The sequence below is a fragment of the Grus americana genome, chromosome 17, assembly GCF_028858705.1.
Source record: "Grus americana isolate bGruAme1 chromosome 17, bGruAme1.mat, whole genome shotgun sequence".
Classification (NCBI taxonomy): domain Eukaryota; kingdom Metazoa; phylum Chordata; class Aves; order Gruiformes; family Gruidae; genus Grus; species Grus americana.
The window spans coordinates 8,099,640-8,118,981 of record NC_072868.1 but is presented as its reverse complement, the minus strand read 5'-3'; the positions used below and the strand labels follow the sequence as shown (position 1 = coordinate 8,118,981).

General features: G+C 36.1%; 1 protein-coding gene across 4 annotated transcripts in view; it reads right to left on the bottom strand.

The window, feature by feature from the left end:
- CSE1L (chromosome segregation 1 like) overlaps positions 1–19,342 on the bottom strand; it is a 29,169-nt gene that overhangs the window by 6,028 nt on the left and 3,799 nt on the right. For all 4 annotated transcript variants that reach the window (XM_054845382.1, XM_054845383.1, XM_054845381.1 and 1 more), the window contains exons 4-24: positions 16,797–16,898; positions 16,256–16,401; positions 15,852–15,942; positions 15,471–15,578; positions 14,379–14,471; positions 13,115–13,282; positions 12,889–13,018; positions 12,135–12,200; positions 10,079–10,281; positions 8,624–8,708; positions 7,807–7,868; positions 6,923–7,059; positions 6,656–6,759; positions 5,995–6,092; positions 4,945–5,095; positions 4,225–4,433; positions 3,399–3,496; positions 3,112–3,197; positions 1,907–1,988; positions 1,323–1,469; positions 266–497 (exon numbers count right to left, since the gene is read on the bottom strand). In XM_054845382.1, coding sequence (XP_054701357.1) covers positions 266–497; positions 1,323–1,469; positions 1,907–1,988; positions 3,112–3,197; positions 3,399–3,496; positions 4,225–4,433; positions 4,945–5,095; positions 5,995–6,092; positions 6,656–6,759; positions 6,923–7,059; positions 7,807–7,868; positions 8,624–8,708; positions 10,079–10,281; positions 12,135–12,200; positions 12,889–13,018; positions 13,115–13,282; positions 14,379–14,471; positions 15,471–15,578; positions 15,852–15,942; positions 16,256–16,401; positions 16,797–16,898 — 2,598 coding nt within the window. The remainder of the gene's footprint in view (positions 1–265; positions 498–1,322; positions 1,470–1,906; positions 1,989–3,111; positions 3,198–3,398; positions 3,497–4,224; positions 4,434–4,944; positions 5,096–5,994; positions 6,093–6,655; positions 6,760–6,922; positions 7,060–7,806; positions 7,869–8,623; positions 8,709–10,078; positions 10,282–12,134; positions 12,201–12,888; positions 13,019–13,114; positions 13,283–14,378; positions 14,472–15,470; positions 15,579–15,851; positions 15,943–16,255; positions 16,402–16,796; positions 16,899–19,342) is intronic.

Here is a 19,342-nt window from a genome sequence, read left to right as displayed (position 1 = left end):
TGGATAAATTTTCATTTAAGAAACAGTGCATTTAAGATTATTGCTAAATCAATTAATGTGAAAATACGGCCTTTTACTATGGGGAAAAAACCTTACAAAAAGCTATATTCCATTCAAGAACAAGAGAGAGCAATACCTTGCATTCTGGTTACGACATACTTCATGTTGCTGATTATCAAACATTAGCAAAAGAGACCCATTATCAAAAAAGCATTTCTTCTCTGTAGAACTCAGCATTAGCATGCCACGTATAAAAGTCACCTACCCTGCCTGGGCACGCTGTAGACAGTTTGTGAAGAGACTGTGCCAGATGGATTCTAGGGTTGTTCACCATTTGACCTACGGGATCGTGTTCTTTTTTTCCAGCAAAGGCTAGCTGAGAGAATGCAGTCTGATATCCTGGAGCATCTTCTATGTCAATGAAGTGTTCTTCATCAGGGACAGTGTCATCTTCAGGCAGTTCAAAAAGGCCAATGAGGGCCTGCAGCAAAGGAGTCCTACATGTAAAGAGGGGAGGATAAAATTGGAGTGCTTAAAATACGTTAGTACAGGGTGCATTTTACAAGAACGTTCAAATTACTTGGAATCCTTTGCAATTTAGCCCTTGCAGGTACTTGCTTAGCTACTGAAATTGTAAGCACCCAATCTGAGCTGGACTTGAAGAATTGTGGATCTGTGTATTTTACAGACATAATGTAGGTGCTTGTAGTAAAAGCATGAACAATGTGTTTATTTTTTATCAGGTCAGATTGCCATGAATTATACTTAAGAAAAGCCATTAATTCTTTTCCAAATTACACCTTTTCTCTAAGTACATTAAAAAAAAAAAAAGTTCTTGTTCAGGGATCCAGTTATTAAGTTGAGGCTACCTGACATCCCTGACTGGCTTACAATCTTCCCAGATAGCTTTCCCCAAAATTCTACTATCAAGCTAAGATCTTACAGTCTCTCTGTCAGGTTATAAGTATGCTCAGGTATCTTGACTAGTAGAACAGTTATAAGTCAAAACTGGGCCTAGCTTTTCAGAAAGAATACAAGCTAAAAGAAAGTAGTGTATTTTCTTAAATGCAGTCCTAGCTAGTCCAATCAGTGCTACCTCCATCACAAAAATCTCAAACCAGTTCTGGCATCTGCTTTAAAAATACAGTTTTATTTGTTGAGAAAAGGAAGTGGTATGAAAAGCCTGAAACTCAGCCTCATAACAATAGTAGGCCTGAAGAAATCACAACAGTGTTTATTTGAAGACTATATTTTTATGATAGCTCACATTTTTTAAAAATCAAATAGCCTCGCTAACAGGATTGAAGAAGTGTTTTACATACCACAGCTTAGTGTACTCTGTGTCCATCATAGGAGGACATTCTGTTAATATTTTTGTAATGCCAACAGCACAGATTTTCTTTTCAACTTGTCCAGACACTTTCTGGATTTCAGGAATTATAATTTTCTCCAAAACCATTCCAAACATCCTATTATGATATTAAAAGAAAAAGTATTAGAAAGCTTTATCAGCCTTACTGTTGCAAAAGAAAACCAGAAACAAAACCAGAACAACTAGGAAAAAGAGAAAACCAGATAATTTGTTAAGATGCTGCCCTGCTGCAGTGATAGTAGAAATTTGAGCATACAAACTTTTCACAAAAAGGGAAAGGAATAAACCATCACTCTTTTCTTTTTATATCCTGCTTAGGAGATTAATATCTTGAACTATCAACGAGGAACTGTGGGCAGCAGATCAGAAAAATTGCTAGACAAATACATCAACCACATCAGAAGAAACATTTGGCTAGTCAAATTAGCAACAAATGCAGTTTGCAGTTTTAGCTAAAGGAGACAACTATTTCCTACTTTAAAAGAGAAAAATTACACAGCAGTGTTAAATTTAAAAAAAAAAAATCATACTAACTTTGGCTGTATGCTGTCAAATATTTCCTGCAGAGCTAACGCCCCATATTTTATGCAGTACAAGTTAATGAAGACTAGGAAACCTGTAACAAGAAAAAGGTCAAATTAAAACTCAACGTGAAAATAATAGCTTTAGAGTCAGCAGCAAAGCACATTCTAACAAGTTTTTCAAGGGGATAGAAACGGCAATCTTTATAAACGTTCAGTTTTAGTGAAGTACATTAACTTGCTACCTTGAAGTTTGCCTAAAAACTGCTGATCTTTTCACGTACCGCACCACACTAAAACATGGCAGTAAGACAACTAAGACAAGATTCAGTCCTTTTTCCTCTTATAGCACTTACAAAGCATTAGAAAAGCCATTTGCAAATTTTTCAGATCAAGGACCAAAAGAACTCTTCAAAGCTTTTAGCTGAAAACTTCAGGCAATGCAGTTTTTCAGATCAGTTGTGAATCCCTTTGCATCCCTTTGTACCAGAGCACAGATGCAATGCATTAAAAGCACCACTTACATTTTGTTTCTGGAAGACCAGCATAAGCAATCCTATCATTCTTGTTCCTATCAGGTGGCATTAACCAGATTTTACAGGATTAAGTAATAGACATTGCATAATTTGTGTAGTGGTAGTATCATTAAAATAATTTCATCAGTATGACAATAATCTTCCTGTTACAGCAGGAATAACCAGGCTATGTATTTCAATAGTTTGTCACAACTTTGCTAGTTTAATATAAAACCTTAGCAATAACTTAAGTCATATTAAGGCAGAATGACACAAATGCATAGAATATTTAAGAGTAGTAACACACAACTATATGTAACAAAAGGAAGCGCAGTCAGTATTACTGTGTTGTGTGAGAGCAAAAGTTTGCTGGTATAAGCTGAAGATTAAATGGAGACACTTTCAGATAATTAATGATACCACGCACAGTGGAATCACTGTGAGGAATACACAAGTCTTTTCCCTTATTTTAGTTCCATTCCTTCAGTGTTCATGAATAAAGTGTCACCTGCTGTGGCAACTGCCCTATATGCCACCCTTGATTACACAAATAATTTGAAGCAAGTCACAGATGTTAAAAGTCACTAGTATCCCTTCATCTGCGCAGTCACAGGACACAATAGGATACTGATTCAGTACAGCTGCATGTTCTAAACTGTCAGCATCACCAGCGCTGAAGCTTTTCATATAGGAAGGAACTTACTTTTGATAAATTTTGTTGTTTTGGAATTTTGAAGTCTTTGGAACAGTAGAATGAAGATCTGTTTCCTGTACTGGTCAACTGATTCACTGGAAATTTAAAAGAACAGTTATTCAATTCATACTAGGCTTTTACTAACATCACTTCACAGAAAACGTATAAAATCATTCAAATCTATTTTACTGATAAATGTGACATTTTTCAGTTGTTAAACATTAACTACAAAGTATACAAACATATCAAATAGTCTACAGAAATTAGTTTTGAATGTAATTTCAACTCATACTTACGGAGGCATGTGCTCTATAATACTGTTTAGAAGATAGAATCCTTGATGGTCATTAGCTTTAGAGGCAATCAACTTCTGGAACACACCTAACAATCCAGGCTGTAAGCAAAGCAAATATAAAACTCTATACAATAGTTCTTCATACGTGACCTACCACAAAGTTGGCCCTTACCATCTAAGACATACACCAAGGCAAAAGCTTTCATAACCTAAACCAGGATTCTGTTTCTGCAGTTAAGGACAAGGAAAACCTATTTCTATTGGGATCAAGCAATGTTCCTTTAAACATTAAGATTAACCTGGACCAAATGAACACCAAAGCCAATTTGAACATGCACGTCTGCTTCATCAATGGCATTGTCTAATCAAGTCTGACTATAGCAGATCATGCAGCAGAAATAACAGAAGTTAAGTATGCAGAATAAATCTCCCACTAATCCTCAGATCTCCCAACATTTTGGCTCATCCTCACACTCTTCTCAAGACTCTTCTAAACAGAACCTCTGTGAGTTTTCCTGATCCAGTGATCAACATGAGGCAAACAAGGTGGGGAAAACTGCGGAAACTTACCTTATTGCAAAAACTAAGTGCAGGAATTTTCATCTTAATTGACAAAAGCAAGACAATCTCCACATAATGGAAAAGCATCCAAAAAGCCTGCATTCATAGTATTTTTTGTCTTTCTACGTAAGCACCATTAATTTAAAGTGTAAGCACAAATTCCACACAAATCCAGCTATTCACTAAAGGAAAAAGTTCCTCATAATTTTTAATCTTAAATCAACATGTCTACAGGCATACACTGTGAGTAAATCAATCCAACTTACAATTTTGTCAGCAGCAGCACTTGCTATTGTATTGGCACCCCGCTCTAAATAAGCCTGCAGGAGTCGGACCAAAGGAGGAATGTTTCCTGTCCTTTCCCATAATACTGGCTGAAGTAGATGAGGAAACAATGCCATATAGGATGATGGAATTTCATTTTTATGCATTTCTAGAAGTAGGGACATCACTTGAAACACATATGGAATGAACTCTGGAAAAGAAATGATGACATTTAGAAATTCAGCAAATATGGTCTCTATCAGTTCCTAGGAACCATATACCTATTGATTGAACCTACAATTTTATGATATCAACACAAAGATACCAACAAATAAAACCTTGCAGAAATGTATCACTTCCCAAATTTAATTATTTTGCAAGCATTGTGTGTATACAATGCCTATTTCCTCTATTAGTTAATGTTTTAGAACATGGAAAACAAACTACTAAAAACAAGGCAATACAATTAAGAATAATCGTAAGAGGCTCTGGAGTAGTGATTGTTAGATATTTTAAAACTACAGTTTGTTTTTAAAGTAAGTTAATACAGTCGATGTACCCTACGGAACAACCCAGACGCTTCCTAAAAGTGTTTACTAGGACTATCAACATGCTGAGCTCTCACTTGAATTTCCTGTGTTACAGAAAGACTGCCACGAGGTAAGTCATAGCAACCAATTATAGTAGAGAGAGAGCACAAGCACTTACTGATTTTAATTTACCTTGCACATCATTTTGTAGTATCTCAGTGAACACCATAAACAAAGCCTCTTCAAAGCTTCCAACTGCATCAGGGTTTGCTTTGCATGTTATCCTTATCGACAAGCATATTGATTCAAACATGTAGTGATTAAAGTGAGGTTTGCTTGGATTCTAAAAGCAAGTTATAAACAGATAAATCAACCCAAACCTGCAGCCAAGTCACTTATTTATCAAAATACATTTTTTATTTCAAATGAAGTCTAAAGTAGCAATTGGGAATAAGGATACTTATGACTTATTAAATAATATGCTAATGAAATTAATTCCATAGACAAAAGCAAACATAAAAACCTCTGAAGTATAAAAGGAGGGTGGTTTTTATAAATATTTTAAAGGAAAGTGTTCTTCAGAAGCTCTACAAAACCTGCAAGCAGTTAAAAGTATCACAAAACAAAAACTGGAAAAAAATTATTTTTCAATCCTTTAAGTACCTAGTCAATTCTTTATTGAACACTTACTTATACTCTGCAGCTAAGTTTAAACTATACATAGTAAAAGTTTTTTGGACAGTTGATGAAGGTATTCTGAAGCATTCCCTAATGTCAACGTTCAAGAATATTAGCCCAGCCTGAACAAAAAAAACTATGAGAATCTTACCCACCAAAAGCAGGAGGGTAATTTAATTTAATCCCACATTTCAGTGCCTAAATTTAACATTAGCCTCAGAAGCTTCATGGACAAAGAATAAAGGAGTTGTGAGAAAACAGGCTATTGTAGTGGTGGCCTCTGCACAAGCAAGCATTTATACTAGAACAAACTAGTATTACAAAAAGTTTTCGTATGCTGTTTCCAAATTTCAGATGAGAGCAAGGGAGAATGATCTGAAAGCATGTCCTAAAAGGAAGAAAGTACTTGAGTGGAAGGCTGTTTTAACTTATTTTAGTCAGAAAATACTGAACAATTTACAGTACTCTAACAGAACACAAGCAACAAGGTATGCATAAACCTTTAGAAAGACTGCTCTAAAAGGTGAAAAGCCAACATTTTGCTCAGATAACCTGTTTCTTTACCTTACTGACAGCCAGCAGTTTCTGTGTAAGCTGTGTGATCACAGAAGGGATGTATGGAATTATGGATTCCTGGAGCAGAGAAAAACTCCTCATGATGGCTGCAAATAAATTGAAAGCATTATCTTCTGGAGACAAACATACACTTCTGTCATCCATCATATGCCTAAATCCTTTACCTTTTATTATTAAATTGGATCCCAAGAAAGAGCACCTGCTGCAGAGGCAATCAATCTATAATCATGACAAAGGATAAAGCAAAGCCTCATTATCCCCATTCTACAGACGGAGCACAGAAGATTAAGCAACTTTGCAAAGGCCGTCATTTATCTTGGGCGAGTCTCAAATCTTGGCATACTATTAGCCAGAGCCCACTCAGATCGCCTACTGACACTGCTCAGGTAACTGTTCTGACTGCAAAGACTACCATTTGAGAAATAATTTGTCACAATACCATTATGTTTAGCATTTCTCTTTGGTAACGTAAATTCAGTCAAAGATGACTTAATACAGTCTGGTAAATAACTGCGAGCTGCATGTACCTCTTCAGCAGGTTTGCATAAACTAGGTTTTTCAAATAAAAATTTCAGTAGCCTGTAACTGTAAGCCTTTACCTCAAGTTAACAAAGTTACTTTTATATTGTAGAACTCATAAAGCATATACCTTTCATGATGTATTCATTTTCAGATGAGCCAGGAAGTGTCAGAGCTTTAAAAAGATTTGTTAATAGCACTTCTACAAACGGTGCCATTTCTGCAGCTGTAATGCTGTTAAGTAAAACACAGCTCTTTAATGATGACAGATATTCACAAACTTCAAGCATTTTACAATATTGTAATAGTAAGAAATAAAATATCCTCTACAGATATTTCTCATCCTTAATGGATAAAACCTATGCAGCAATGAATTTATCTCTGCTTGAAAACTTACAGGGTAGTATTATTTGTCCCCCTCATGGTAAACAGTCTTTCAAGAGCGTGGGCTGCATAAGTATGGACCACAATACTTTCCGCTTGAAGATGATTGATTAAGAGAGGAATAGATATCAACAGTTGTTCTTTCGGTACCTACAAAAACATAACAACAAATTATACATATGTTACATAAAAATACAGATGGTTCAACACTAGAGCACAACCACTCTGAGCTCATCAGCTACCATCTGAAAGCTTGGCAGAGGAAGAAATCTTAGAAGGCTCCACCAGTTGCTAAATCACACCTTGACAACCAAGAGGTAGCTATTTCTGTCATCGCCTGTATACTTCCCCCGAACATCAGTGTTACGTTTCATTGTCAGTAAGTGCATATATTCCTAAAGTATATTTCTTTTTCCATTTTACTTTGTCTTAACAGGCAATTAAAAAAATATCAAGCTTTAAAAAAAAAATCATAGATATTTCATAAAAGATGAATAAAGGTAATCTAAAAATTTAGAAATAATACTCAATGTATTTTCTTACTGCATCTCACAAATCGGAAAAGGTAAAGGACAAAGTTGCTCTACTCCCCTAACGATGACGGCAACAATATGAGCAATCAAGTGTATTTAGACTAACATTCACTTGAAAAAGTCTGAGTGTCGCAGAACTAAGCATACTAAGATGTTCAGTGCATACGGATAGCATATAGACTATATGTTAATTGGATATTTATAGCAATATCATTTACTTTCATGCTGAATTTTTAGTTTCGAAGTGTTATATATGACTATCAAACACCTCTTGAGTTAACATATGGCCAAGTAAGATAAATTAGGCTTGGCAAGTATAAAGTAACAAACTACAATACATTTTTACCATAAAAGAAAAACTTACTTGGTTTCTAAAAATCATGATATATTTGATACCATCTGCTTTTAGCACAGGGAATTCATTCACTGTAATAGAAAAATATGCAAATTTTGTTGATACTTTTCATATAAGTGTGATTACTGAACATATACTATATATAGGGGTGACATTAAGTCATGATTTTTCCCCTCCAAAATAACACACACGATGTTTTTCTATGTTGCTTAGTTTCTGCATTTCTGTACAGGCACTGTTAGAGTATCAGTTTTAGGTACAAATCACACCCCAGTACCATTAAGTGTACAGTCCAACTCTTTCACATGAAATTTCCCCTTCTGGCTCCAATTTTAACCACCTCCAATTACATATTCCCAGACAACCCACTACCTTCCAAATATCATGAGGTAATTGCTGAAGCACAAAATAAATTGTGGCTTAAATCTAGACATCCGTAATCTCATCAATATGGGCTGACACAGGCTACAACCTAGCCTTCGGCATTTTAACTTCTCAGGGTTTTCTACAGCACAGAAGTTTGCCATAAGGTCTCAAATACAGAAATCAAATTACTTTGATTCAACAAGTTTAAGCATGTAGCTGATAGCAACCATGTGTATACGTGCTCCGATCTTGCAGATAGCATGTGGTAATCCACCTTTGTTTAAAAGCTCATTCATTGCCGGCCAAACAAATTTGAATTACTTCCGTTGTGCCAGGTGTTAAGAGTCTTCTGTCTCAGAGATTATGCTGATATATGAGTGCTTGAGCCTTAAACAATGGCCACAGTCAAGGTTATAGACATATCACAACAAATGCCATATCAAAATTAACATTAACTTACCACTAGCGGACTTTAAGTCAGGTTGAATGTGATTCACAAAGAATTCTGTCAGATTAACAAGTTCATTGGCTTGTGTTATTCCATGCTAGAAAAACAAAAACCAAACCAACTCTGGTTTTATTGGTTGACATTCAGCTATTTTTCTTACTCATTTTTATGTGCTTTTAATTAAAAGAATCTAAAGCATACATGCACAGGATGAGATTGTTGAAACTGCATCTTTAGCAGAGAGCCATCCAATTTCTTTTCTTAATGTTTTTAGAGTCTAGGTTTCAGCTGTAGCACAACTGAGGTTCAAAGTTACCAGCTCTGAGCTGAGGAATAATAGCATGTAATACAGTAGTAATCAAACAGCATTTTAGATAGAAGGTATCTGCATCTTACTAACTTGATACCTTTTTTTGTGATAGGCCTTTTTAAAAGGAAGGGTTTAGGACTCAAACTCCAATTCTGAATTAGAAAACTAAGTAATCATTATTTTGCTGCTCTCTTATGAAAAATGCAACTAATTCTTAAAACAGGATTTTCAGATGGATATTTATCAATCAAGCATCCTAAGTGACGTTATCCCATATTTGCCACTATTTAGCACAGAAAAAGAAAGATGTACAACTTAGCAGTTTTCTAATTGCTAGAAGACACTGGTTCACATTACGCATCACTTATTAGCAATTGCTGTGCAGTAGTATACAGCTAGAGATTCAGAAAAAGACTGAGAACCTTCAGCAAAATTGCATAAAGATGCTGTACAACATGTTTTAATATGTTTGCCTCAAATCTGTCTTGTAAAGCCACTAAGATTTGAACTGTAATAACATTTAAAATATTGATTAGTATATTAAAGTCTGTTCTGTAGTATGTTTGATACAATGCTACAGTTTCCAAATACAGTTTAGCTCAGGTGTGGCTTTTCAATGTATCCAGCCTATTAGTTGCTTTCTCCCAAACAAGTAGAGATCCATTTCCAGCCATCATTAGCATTCGCAGGCCATTTCCAAATCATGAACAACTAACAGGAAACAATGGGAAATATAATGACAAGAACTGTAAGAGTCACTTAGATTCCTTCTAGTCTGCTTAACACTTCTGATAATCTTCTGTAAAGCTAAATTTGGCCTTCCATGGCTTACAGACTCAGCTCAGTACCATTTAAAAGCTCAGAGGTTCTAGACCCAAGCTAATTCTGTTTCTTCATATGGCTGCTTCACACATGCTAACCAGACCTGCCAACTGGTCATAAATGGTTGTTAACTTTGCCCAATCTACCTGAAGATCAGATACCTCCAAATTACCAACTGTGGTAGGATTATGTAATGGACAACTTCTAATCTCACCAACATTAAACTACTACAAATACAGTTACTCCCATTCTGAAGCACCGTAACGTGAATTGCAGTCCTCATATACACTATATTTGAATGCATATGGATTAAAATGAATAGAATGTAAAAGTACCTTCTGTGTTTGAGCTTTGGATGCCAAAGACGTAACAAGGTAAATAGCTGCGTCTTTGTGCTTCCAGTTAACAGATGGATTCTTTGCATATTCTTGCAGCATAGAATTAACATATCCAGAAAAAATCCCTGTCACAGGTCCTTCAAAAAATTTGCACAAGCCTCTGACTAGGTCACAAGCTGCTCTGCGCCTGGTGTCGATGTCTGCATGAGAACCAAAGATGCTTTGGATATGAGAAAGTATACAGCTTTTCATATTAATAAACATAATAATATATTAATATACAACTTCTTAAGTTACAGCCACACTTTAATTCTTGCAATCCTCCACACTGATGCATAAGAACACATTTAAGTCTTTAACTTACTGTTATAATAGGGACTGGTTGTACAACAAAGAGGAAAGAACCTCCACCAACACTGCACATGTATTAACAAGTTTCACAGCCCTCTGAAGGTTTCAGTAAGCGTGCAGGGGGAGGCTTTTTACTGTGTTAACAATTATGCACCCAAATCTGGTTGGAAGGAGTTAATTTTCTTCATAGCAGCCCATATGGTGCTGTGTTTTGTACTGGAAACTAAAACTGTTGAGAGGACCCAGTGTTTTGGCTGTTGCTGAAAAGTGCTTGCACGGTGTCAAGGCTTTCTCTTTTTCCTTCCCAGCAAGTAGGCTGGGGGTGGGCAAGAAGCTCGGAGGGAAGACAACCTGGATAGCTGATCCAAACTGAACCAAGGGATATTCCACACCGTATAATGTCATGCTTGGCAATAAAAACTGAGGGAAGAGGGTTTTTGGGGAGGTAGCCATTGCTCAGGGACAGGCTGGGCATCAGTCTACTGTGGGAGGTGGTGAGTCATTGACTACTTTTTTTTTTTTTCTTCCACCTTCTCTTTTCTTCCTCTTTCTTTCACTTAAACTGTCTTTATCTCTGTCCACAAGTCTTCTCACTTCTACTCTTCCTATTCATTCCTCATCCCATTGCAGCAGGGTGGGAAGAGAGCAAGTTGCTGTGTGGTGCTTAGCCGCTGGCCCACCACACTGAATCAGTACATTTTTGTAAAAGAAAAAAAAAATCTGTAAAAATTCCTTGTTTCAAGAAAGGAAAAAAAAAAGTCAGCTGGCCCTTAACACAATATACTAACAGAAGCGCCAGAAAGAAAATAAAGCAAGTCAATTTAAATGTAATAGAGTACACTTCCAAAGTAATCTCTGAAGAACACAAATACTTCTTGCCTCAATTCTCTTAAAAGCAGAAATAGCTAACAAATAAAAGCTTCAAATACCTAAAATGCAGCCAATCCTGGATAAGAATGACAAAACATTTGCTTGAAAAAAGTTCAAAAACATTTTCCTCCGATTTTTGTCCTCCACTGCAAGCTACAGTGATTTCTTAAGTCTATTATGTAGTGTCATTAATCTAAGAGTGTCAGTCAGTAAACTGTCAGTGGCACAGAACAGCAAATACAGAATTGTCGTACAGATGTAGATGTGGTTCATTTGTGCTCTGACCTGGCTGAAAACCAGAGAGCTACAATCAGAAAATCAAGTAGCTCTGTTAGCGCAGCACTATGTTTTCAGGACAGTTGCTGTATTGGTTTGAACATGGTGCCAGTGTACAAGGGCTGGCTGCCTTCCAGCTGGCTTGATCACAGGTTTGTATGCAACATCGGTCAGAATTTCAGTTTCAGCATGACAGACTACTAAATACAGGCACAGTCTCTCCATGTTATTTAAAACTCTACACACAGGAACTAAATACACAAGTATGGCCACTATTCAGCATTGACTTACAGGCTATATTTGCTGAAATGAGAATGTGTGCAGGAGACATACCAATCCAACTAAGGAAAAAACCCTTTAAAAACGTTCAAAACAAAAAGACGCTGTGATGGGCATATCATGACAGTAAACTTGATCAAAGTGTGGGTGAAAATCTCTTGGGCGGGAGGGAACCTTCCCAATTTAAAAAATAAGTTATAAAAGCTCAGTAAATTGCTTCAGCTCTTTAGAGCTATATTTAAAGACCAAGTATTCTTAGTATAAATCTGTGGATTACCAGATCCTTCCAAATCCCTTCTTATATATTCTTCAGAATTATCTTCAAATGCTTCTTCATCAGCCGCTGAAAATATAAAATACATAGAAGTTTAAATACTGAGATCTCTGGGTTTTATGGTAAAAAGGTGTATTATTATCAACTTGCTATTTTTTCCAAGTACTTTTCTGTAACATTAATAGAAATTAGTCAGAAATATCCAGCCAGACTAGCCTGTTTAGCCACTGCCGCACAAATTATTAATACATCATGAGCTGATGTAAAAAAAAAAAAAAAAAGAAGAAAGAAAAAAAGACAGGACATATTCAACACTAAGTGTATTTAAAGAGGCTGCCAGAGTCATAAAATTAAGAGAGAAGCTTCTTATCACTGCAATATATCTTGACCATATTTTAGATACTAGAATCAATACGAGCCCATCAAAACTTGGAGAAATAGCCACTACAATTTAGTAGGCCTGATATCCATGCCTATTTAGGCTCCTTGAATTACTCTGACGCTCACTTTAATCATCAAAAGTTATTGGTGGCACATGACCAGTCTTCCTATGCTTTTCAATTTGAGATCCCAGTAAGACAGAAAAGTTATTATATTCGTACAATTCTACAAAACAATCTGTTGCAGAAATTGGTTTTGAATCTGTTACTAAAGCACACAAGAGGTAATCCTCAATTCTTAGTCCTGTAAAGCCACATATCATTATAATTAGTTAGATTTTATTGTGTCTTTGAAAATGGAAGTCTCAAAAAGTTACCTCTAAATTCCATATTGGGAACAATAACTTTTTCACAGATGCTTGTCAATGTATTCTGGTCTTCAAACAGATGCTTGTAATGTGGTCTCTCACAAACTGAGGCCAGAAACTGGATTGCATTACTAACCAGCTTGAACAACACAAACAAAAGAAATACAGTTTTAGCATGACTGACCAATTTATAATTCATTATTAAACTTGACAAGATCAGTTGATAACAACTTACCAAGTCATATTTCACTTCCTGGCCTGTTGTGACTAACAGATTCCAGATTGCTGTTACAAAACGCGGCAGGTAGGGCTGGAATTCTTCATCATATTTTTGAGCATATAAAGCAGCATTATCACAAATTTGTGATTTCAAGAGCTCCAGTAATCCAGCTTCTTCTTCATCCTCACACAAAACAAAATCAAGGACTTAACCAAACTTCAACACTACTTAAATATTAAAAGCATCAACATATTTGAAGAAAATAGTTACACTATTATTTTACCATGTTCTAAATAGATGAAAGAAATCCTGCTCATGTCCCTAGAATTACTGTATTTTGCTGATTTGTACTGGAACTGTACTGCAAGTTATAAATCATACCTACATTTCAAATGAAAGTACTATGCACTTTAAATAATTTAGACCTGAGAGTTTGACATTAAATTAATTTACAAATGTAATAGGAAAAAGACAACACAAGGTGTTGAAAAAACGTGCTTAGAAGACTTCATATCTAGCTACTTTAAATTGGAATAGCTGTAAAAGGCATATCACTTCCCGACTCGGTTTGGCACACAGCTGCATGAATGCCTGTAGCCCACAGACACAAGAGAATAGAAAAGAGCAAAGCTGCTTTTAGCAGCAGTGTTGGCCATATCAGCCATGAAACTAGAGCACAACTAATATGCCTCCCTATGTATTGTAAAGAAATTTATAGAGTTGCTTTGGCTCCATCACGTGGCCAACTGTTGTACTGTATCTGGAAGACAGCATTTAAAATGCAGAAGGCATGCCCAAAATTAATTTGAGCTTTGATGACTTGGTATCATCTTTCACCTGTGAAACTACTGATTCTTACAATTAGACAAAGACAGCAAATACTAAACTGAAGCATTCAGGGATACCATGCCTTCTATGTTCAACTGTTTCAAGTTCTTTAAGATATCCTGTTTTCTAAAACATAGTGCATGAACCAGCTGAAAGGTACAGAAAACCTGAGCACTGTTGACTCTCTAATGATCAGGCTACTTTGGCAGATCTCCTGAAAGAATCTACTCGATGATTATCTGTAATTTGATTTCTGCTCACACTTCAAGAACTGGACCTCAAATTTGTTAGACAACTGGGCAACTTCTTTTAAACCGTATTTCCTTATAATAATTCTATTCCTTTGTTTACCCAACAAAGAAAACTTTGTATTGTTCAGAGTTAGACCTAAGTTCTCAGTCAATCCGCTCCATTACACAGAGGCAAGGCAGGAGGTTTACGCAGTACTTACATCAGTCTGCAAAAGTTTATTATCTAAAGTTAAAAGAGTATGAAAATTTGTCATCCACGTCTCCATGTTATCTTCAAAAAACTCGGGAAGATCCTGTGAAGGAAGAGCTTAAATTAGATTGGATACTAGGAAAAATTGTTGGACCTGATCTTAAAGGTATTTTCCAACCTAAACAATTCTATGATTCTATAAATCTACGTTTAAATTTCTGATTGCACTGCTTAGATAACATACCCACTTTATAAGTAGTATGTATCCACCTCATAATCTACTGAGGGACAACAAAGCATGGAAAATAATCTTCAAAATTAAACACTACTCCCTCGTCCTCTCATGAAAACCCTCCAGACACAGGCTTTGGAATACGCTATTTCCAAATAAACTCATTGCTTACACCCTATACAGCCTACAGTTTTATAAAGAGTAAACCTTATTGCCTCTTACTCTCAGAACAAAAGAGCACAAACTCCCCTTTTAACTCCAGCTTGCTCTTTTGCCCAATATGGAAGAACAGCCGAAGCAAGCAAGGTGTGATCATCACACTTCACAGACTCACATTCATGTTGAGACACTAAACATTTGTCACTTCAGAAAGTATATTTTTACCATTATTCATATAGTGCATTTATTTAATAATGTTAGAGATTCATATCCAATTTCAAAACAAAAAACCCCACACTGCTACCAGAATTACTTGCTACTACAGTGCTACAGAGCTACTAGTTTGACTTACATCTACCTGACGGAGTTCATGTCAGTACAGACGTATTTATAAAGGAGCACAGTGAGTACAAACTCAGGCATTTCACTTCTGTCTCTCACGGCTCATACTCAGAGAGCTATCCAGACAACGCCTCTTTGCTATGGCAAGAGCTTAGACTCTCTTGAACTTTTGTTTAGATAGGGCCAGGCTAACATGTTAATTAACCCCATCCTTACTGTGCCTTTACTCCAGTGTTGATGCAGGCTGTCAACTTTTATTTTTGCAATAAAGCATGGCCTTAAAGGCTGCCTCAAATGGATCCTATAAATAAGAGCATAACAGCTTCGTGAGATCAAAGCAAAACTATTAGAAGAACCGAGGAGATTCACCTGAAAATTTAAACTGTAGAACAGCTTCGCGATTAGAATGAGAGAAGAAAAGAGAACCTTCAAAGCACTAGCATCATTTGCATGTGTGCTGCAAAGTTCAATAGTTGCCTAGAAAAAGACATAAGATTCAGTCAAGTAACATGCACACACAAACCACATTGACAAGAGGTACTGCAAAGTGTCACGTAACAAAAAACAAAACCAGAAAATACAGTTCCTTTCCCTCCCCTTACCAATCCTGTCAGGTCTCACTTCATGACTTCAGTTTGAACTTCATTAACAGTTCCAAAGCAACTATTCTTAAGTTTTCATTTTGCACGCATTCACAACGAGCATTTCAGAATGCTAAATTTCTTTTAGAAATGATTAAAAAAGAAATACCTTAAAGAGATTTGTCAAGGGCAAAGCAAAGGCATCAAGTACGAGTTTGATCTCTGTCCATAATTCATTGGACTTAAATTCATGTCGGTACCTGACAAGTGAAAGACAAATACATGAAAAATAGAATAAAGTCTTCACATTTATTACCAAATTAAGGTGCATATAATTAATTTTTTGTGCTGAACCTTGAAACAAATACTGTCATGTAAATAAGAACTAAACAACATAGTTCAATACCATATGTATGATTTGACAACCACTTAAATTCTTATTAAAAAGTCGGTAAACATAAGTAGAATCCACAACCGTAGACTTGGTAACTCTACAAAATTAAGTCTAACGGTAAGAATTTAGAGTTGAACAGAAACTTACAATCCATATACTAACTCGCTTATTTCCAATACCTTTTAAATAAAGAGTGAGCAGTGCGAAGGACCCCATTAATGACATGGAAATCTCCACTTTGAAAGCGATTCACCATTTCTGTCAGTAAGTCCGGCCATTTCTGAGGAAAGTCTTCCCGCCCAATAATACTAATAGCATCACTCAACTGGAAAGGAAACATAACCATGATGTGATATAATGGCAGGCTCCTCATTACAAAACAATACGGCAGTCATGCCAGGTGTTGCAAATACGTAAGAAAAATGCTTATTATTCTTGCCAGATTCAAAAATCATCGGGTTAAATATCTACTAGTTTTCAAGACAAATATATAAATCTCACTTGAAATCCAATGTGCACATGCAGTCTCACTTTCTGGCATTACAGTAATTGCCTTTTAAAAAAAAAGTAGGAAGAAGTAGCTATGACAACATACTCCAAGTTACTTGGATTGGAATGACCTCATCAGTAAGGGAACTGAGCTCTGCCAATAACCAGAACCTTGACACACACTTAAAGTATTCCAAAAGTCTCATGGACATAAAAAAATTGGCATATTACCTGCTTTTGAATTTGTTCTGGGCTGCTAAGCATCAAGGGCACTATGTTGGCTTTAATCGCTATCCTGTCTGATTCACATATTTTGTTCGGTTCATCCTCAACCTAAAATTAAAAGAATAATTAAGTCATGGGCACATCAGTATACTCTAGGCAACGAGCGAGTATCAGCATTTCAGAAACCAATTGCTTGTACCAATTTAGGTAACTATTACAGTTAAAGAAACTGAGAAGATCTGTTAAAGATATTGCCTACAATGAATCTGTAACAGTAGCACCTGAAAAAAGCCGAAAGAAATTACATCTTTCTGTAAAACCTTGAACTAGTTTTTCTCCTTCTCCAATGGTGACTTTTCAAATCAGCAATTCAGCCATAATATGGGTGGGTGCATATGCCAATAACAGATGTAAATTTAACCAATAATCTCCTCTTCCACCACACCAAACCACATCTCTGTCCTCACTTCTGCCAACCTCAAAGATTTATTATGTGCAAGTTGCCTCAAGTCATACTTAATATTAAAGAATTATCTAATCAGTTTGAAATAGCAACCAGTTTAAAGTCCAGTCAGTTAATAGTGCCAAGTGGTAGAAAATTTCTACTAAAGAAATAAAATAATAATGAGGCTTGTCATCAACCAGGTACAGCAGTGACAGTCACATTATCTGTGATGACAGCACTGAAGTTCAGAAACCTAGAAATTAACCAGCAATTAAGAGGCAAGCACCTCCAGAGAGACAGATAGCAGTACTACCCTCCTTCTTATCTCCCTTTCACCATCTTCCTATAAACTTAAAAAAAAAAAAAGTTCAGTAATTTCAAAATTTCAAGAGTTATTTAGCTATAAACAAGCAGTTACAAAAATAAGACACAAAGAACTTGGTCTCCCGCTTCTATCACATTGCACTGAATCAGAAGAATGTACAGAATTCTACATACATTAAAACCCACAAAAAGTGATGATCTTTAAAACCTGAGCTTTACAAGTTTATATGATGTGAAAGGCAGCAATAACTGTACTAGGCAAGGTCCAAGTAGGGAAGCAGGACTCACTGCTATGCATGTAGATAGATTGAGGACAGATGTGGTGGAGAGATCAGCAACAGCAAATCCTACTATAGAGTTATGAGATTTTTTTTTTTTCAAAGAAATGAGACCTATTTACAAGACACAAGAGGCAGCACATAGATGAGTATTCTTTACATACTTTAAAAATAAATTAAAAAAAGCAAACTCTTCCCTCACTCCAGAAATGCCCTGTGCATCTGGCTCTCCAGGCTCTACCAAATTCAAGTCCTTGAATAGGCAAAATCCTTTTACTTCCACTGAGCTTTGTATCAGTCAAGTCCAAGGCTGCTAAACTGAACCATGTGATCTAGGTAAGCTAGCCTTAGGGCTGTATTTTATGTTCATACAGCTGCTCTTGAAATGAAAGCCGCAATTTTGGACAAAACAACATGCTTGAAGCCACATAGCCATTGTAACACTCCTCTGGATGCACTTAGTGCATAGCATCTCCACGTACTCCAAAACAAAATCTCATCCTGAATTACATCAGCAATCCATAAAGAGGAAGCCACTTACAAATTTTTCCATACCAGAACATTATTTCTACTTACAATATACTACAGATAAAGATGCAATTTGGGAGAAATGACTGAGAATGCAGTATTACAGAAACAAAGTTCTAGAAATTTCATGCCAGACTGAATGCACTGATCTTATCAAACATAACCAGATCTAGGACTGCTACAGCTTCTTAATATTAGTGCCAGGGGGAGGGGAGAAATCACATGCAAATTTGTAAATAGGTACCAGCTAAGACGTAATGATGAAATACTTAACAGTTTCCCTGTAGTAAAGCAACATTATACAGTTGATATTTTTCAGATACAAACAGTACTTTCAGTGAGGCAAAATATAGACAGTATCAATTAAAACCTCTCATTGCTGAAGGACCTGAGCTCTCAAATGTAATACTTTCTACCATAAATTAAATTTCATGAATGCTGAAAGCTCTGAATCAAAAATGTTTCTGACCTCTTCAAAACAATGATAAAATGAGATTAAATGGCAATACTTCTAAATGTTAAACTGGCAAGGCCACCAAAATAAACTGTCTCACACTAATCTTTGCCCTAGATGCATTTCCATGAAAGGGAAGCTAGTATCATCACTTTCAGCTGCAGTGCTGGCTTGAAATGTGTGTAACACTGACAACAGATACAGGCCAAATTGGCCAGCTCATGTGTACAGACACTTCACAATCATTTTAGTTTAAATAATATTACTGTTAGTTAAATGAGCTTTAAATATTGTGCTTCTGCAAAATATGCATACATTCGAGCAAATTATTCATTCACCATTTTATCACCCTGCTCTAGCTCTTTTTAATAGACTGGACTCCCATGGTCCAGGGTTTAGTCCCTCATCAGCAAATTACACCTTGTGTTTGTTCTCCGAGTGATCTACTTTCTTTCACAGAGTACAGACATGCACACGTTCTTCAAGGTTACTGTAGAATATGTTATTGTACCTTAAAAGGATT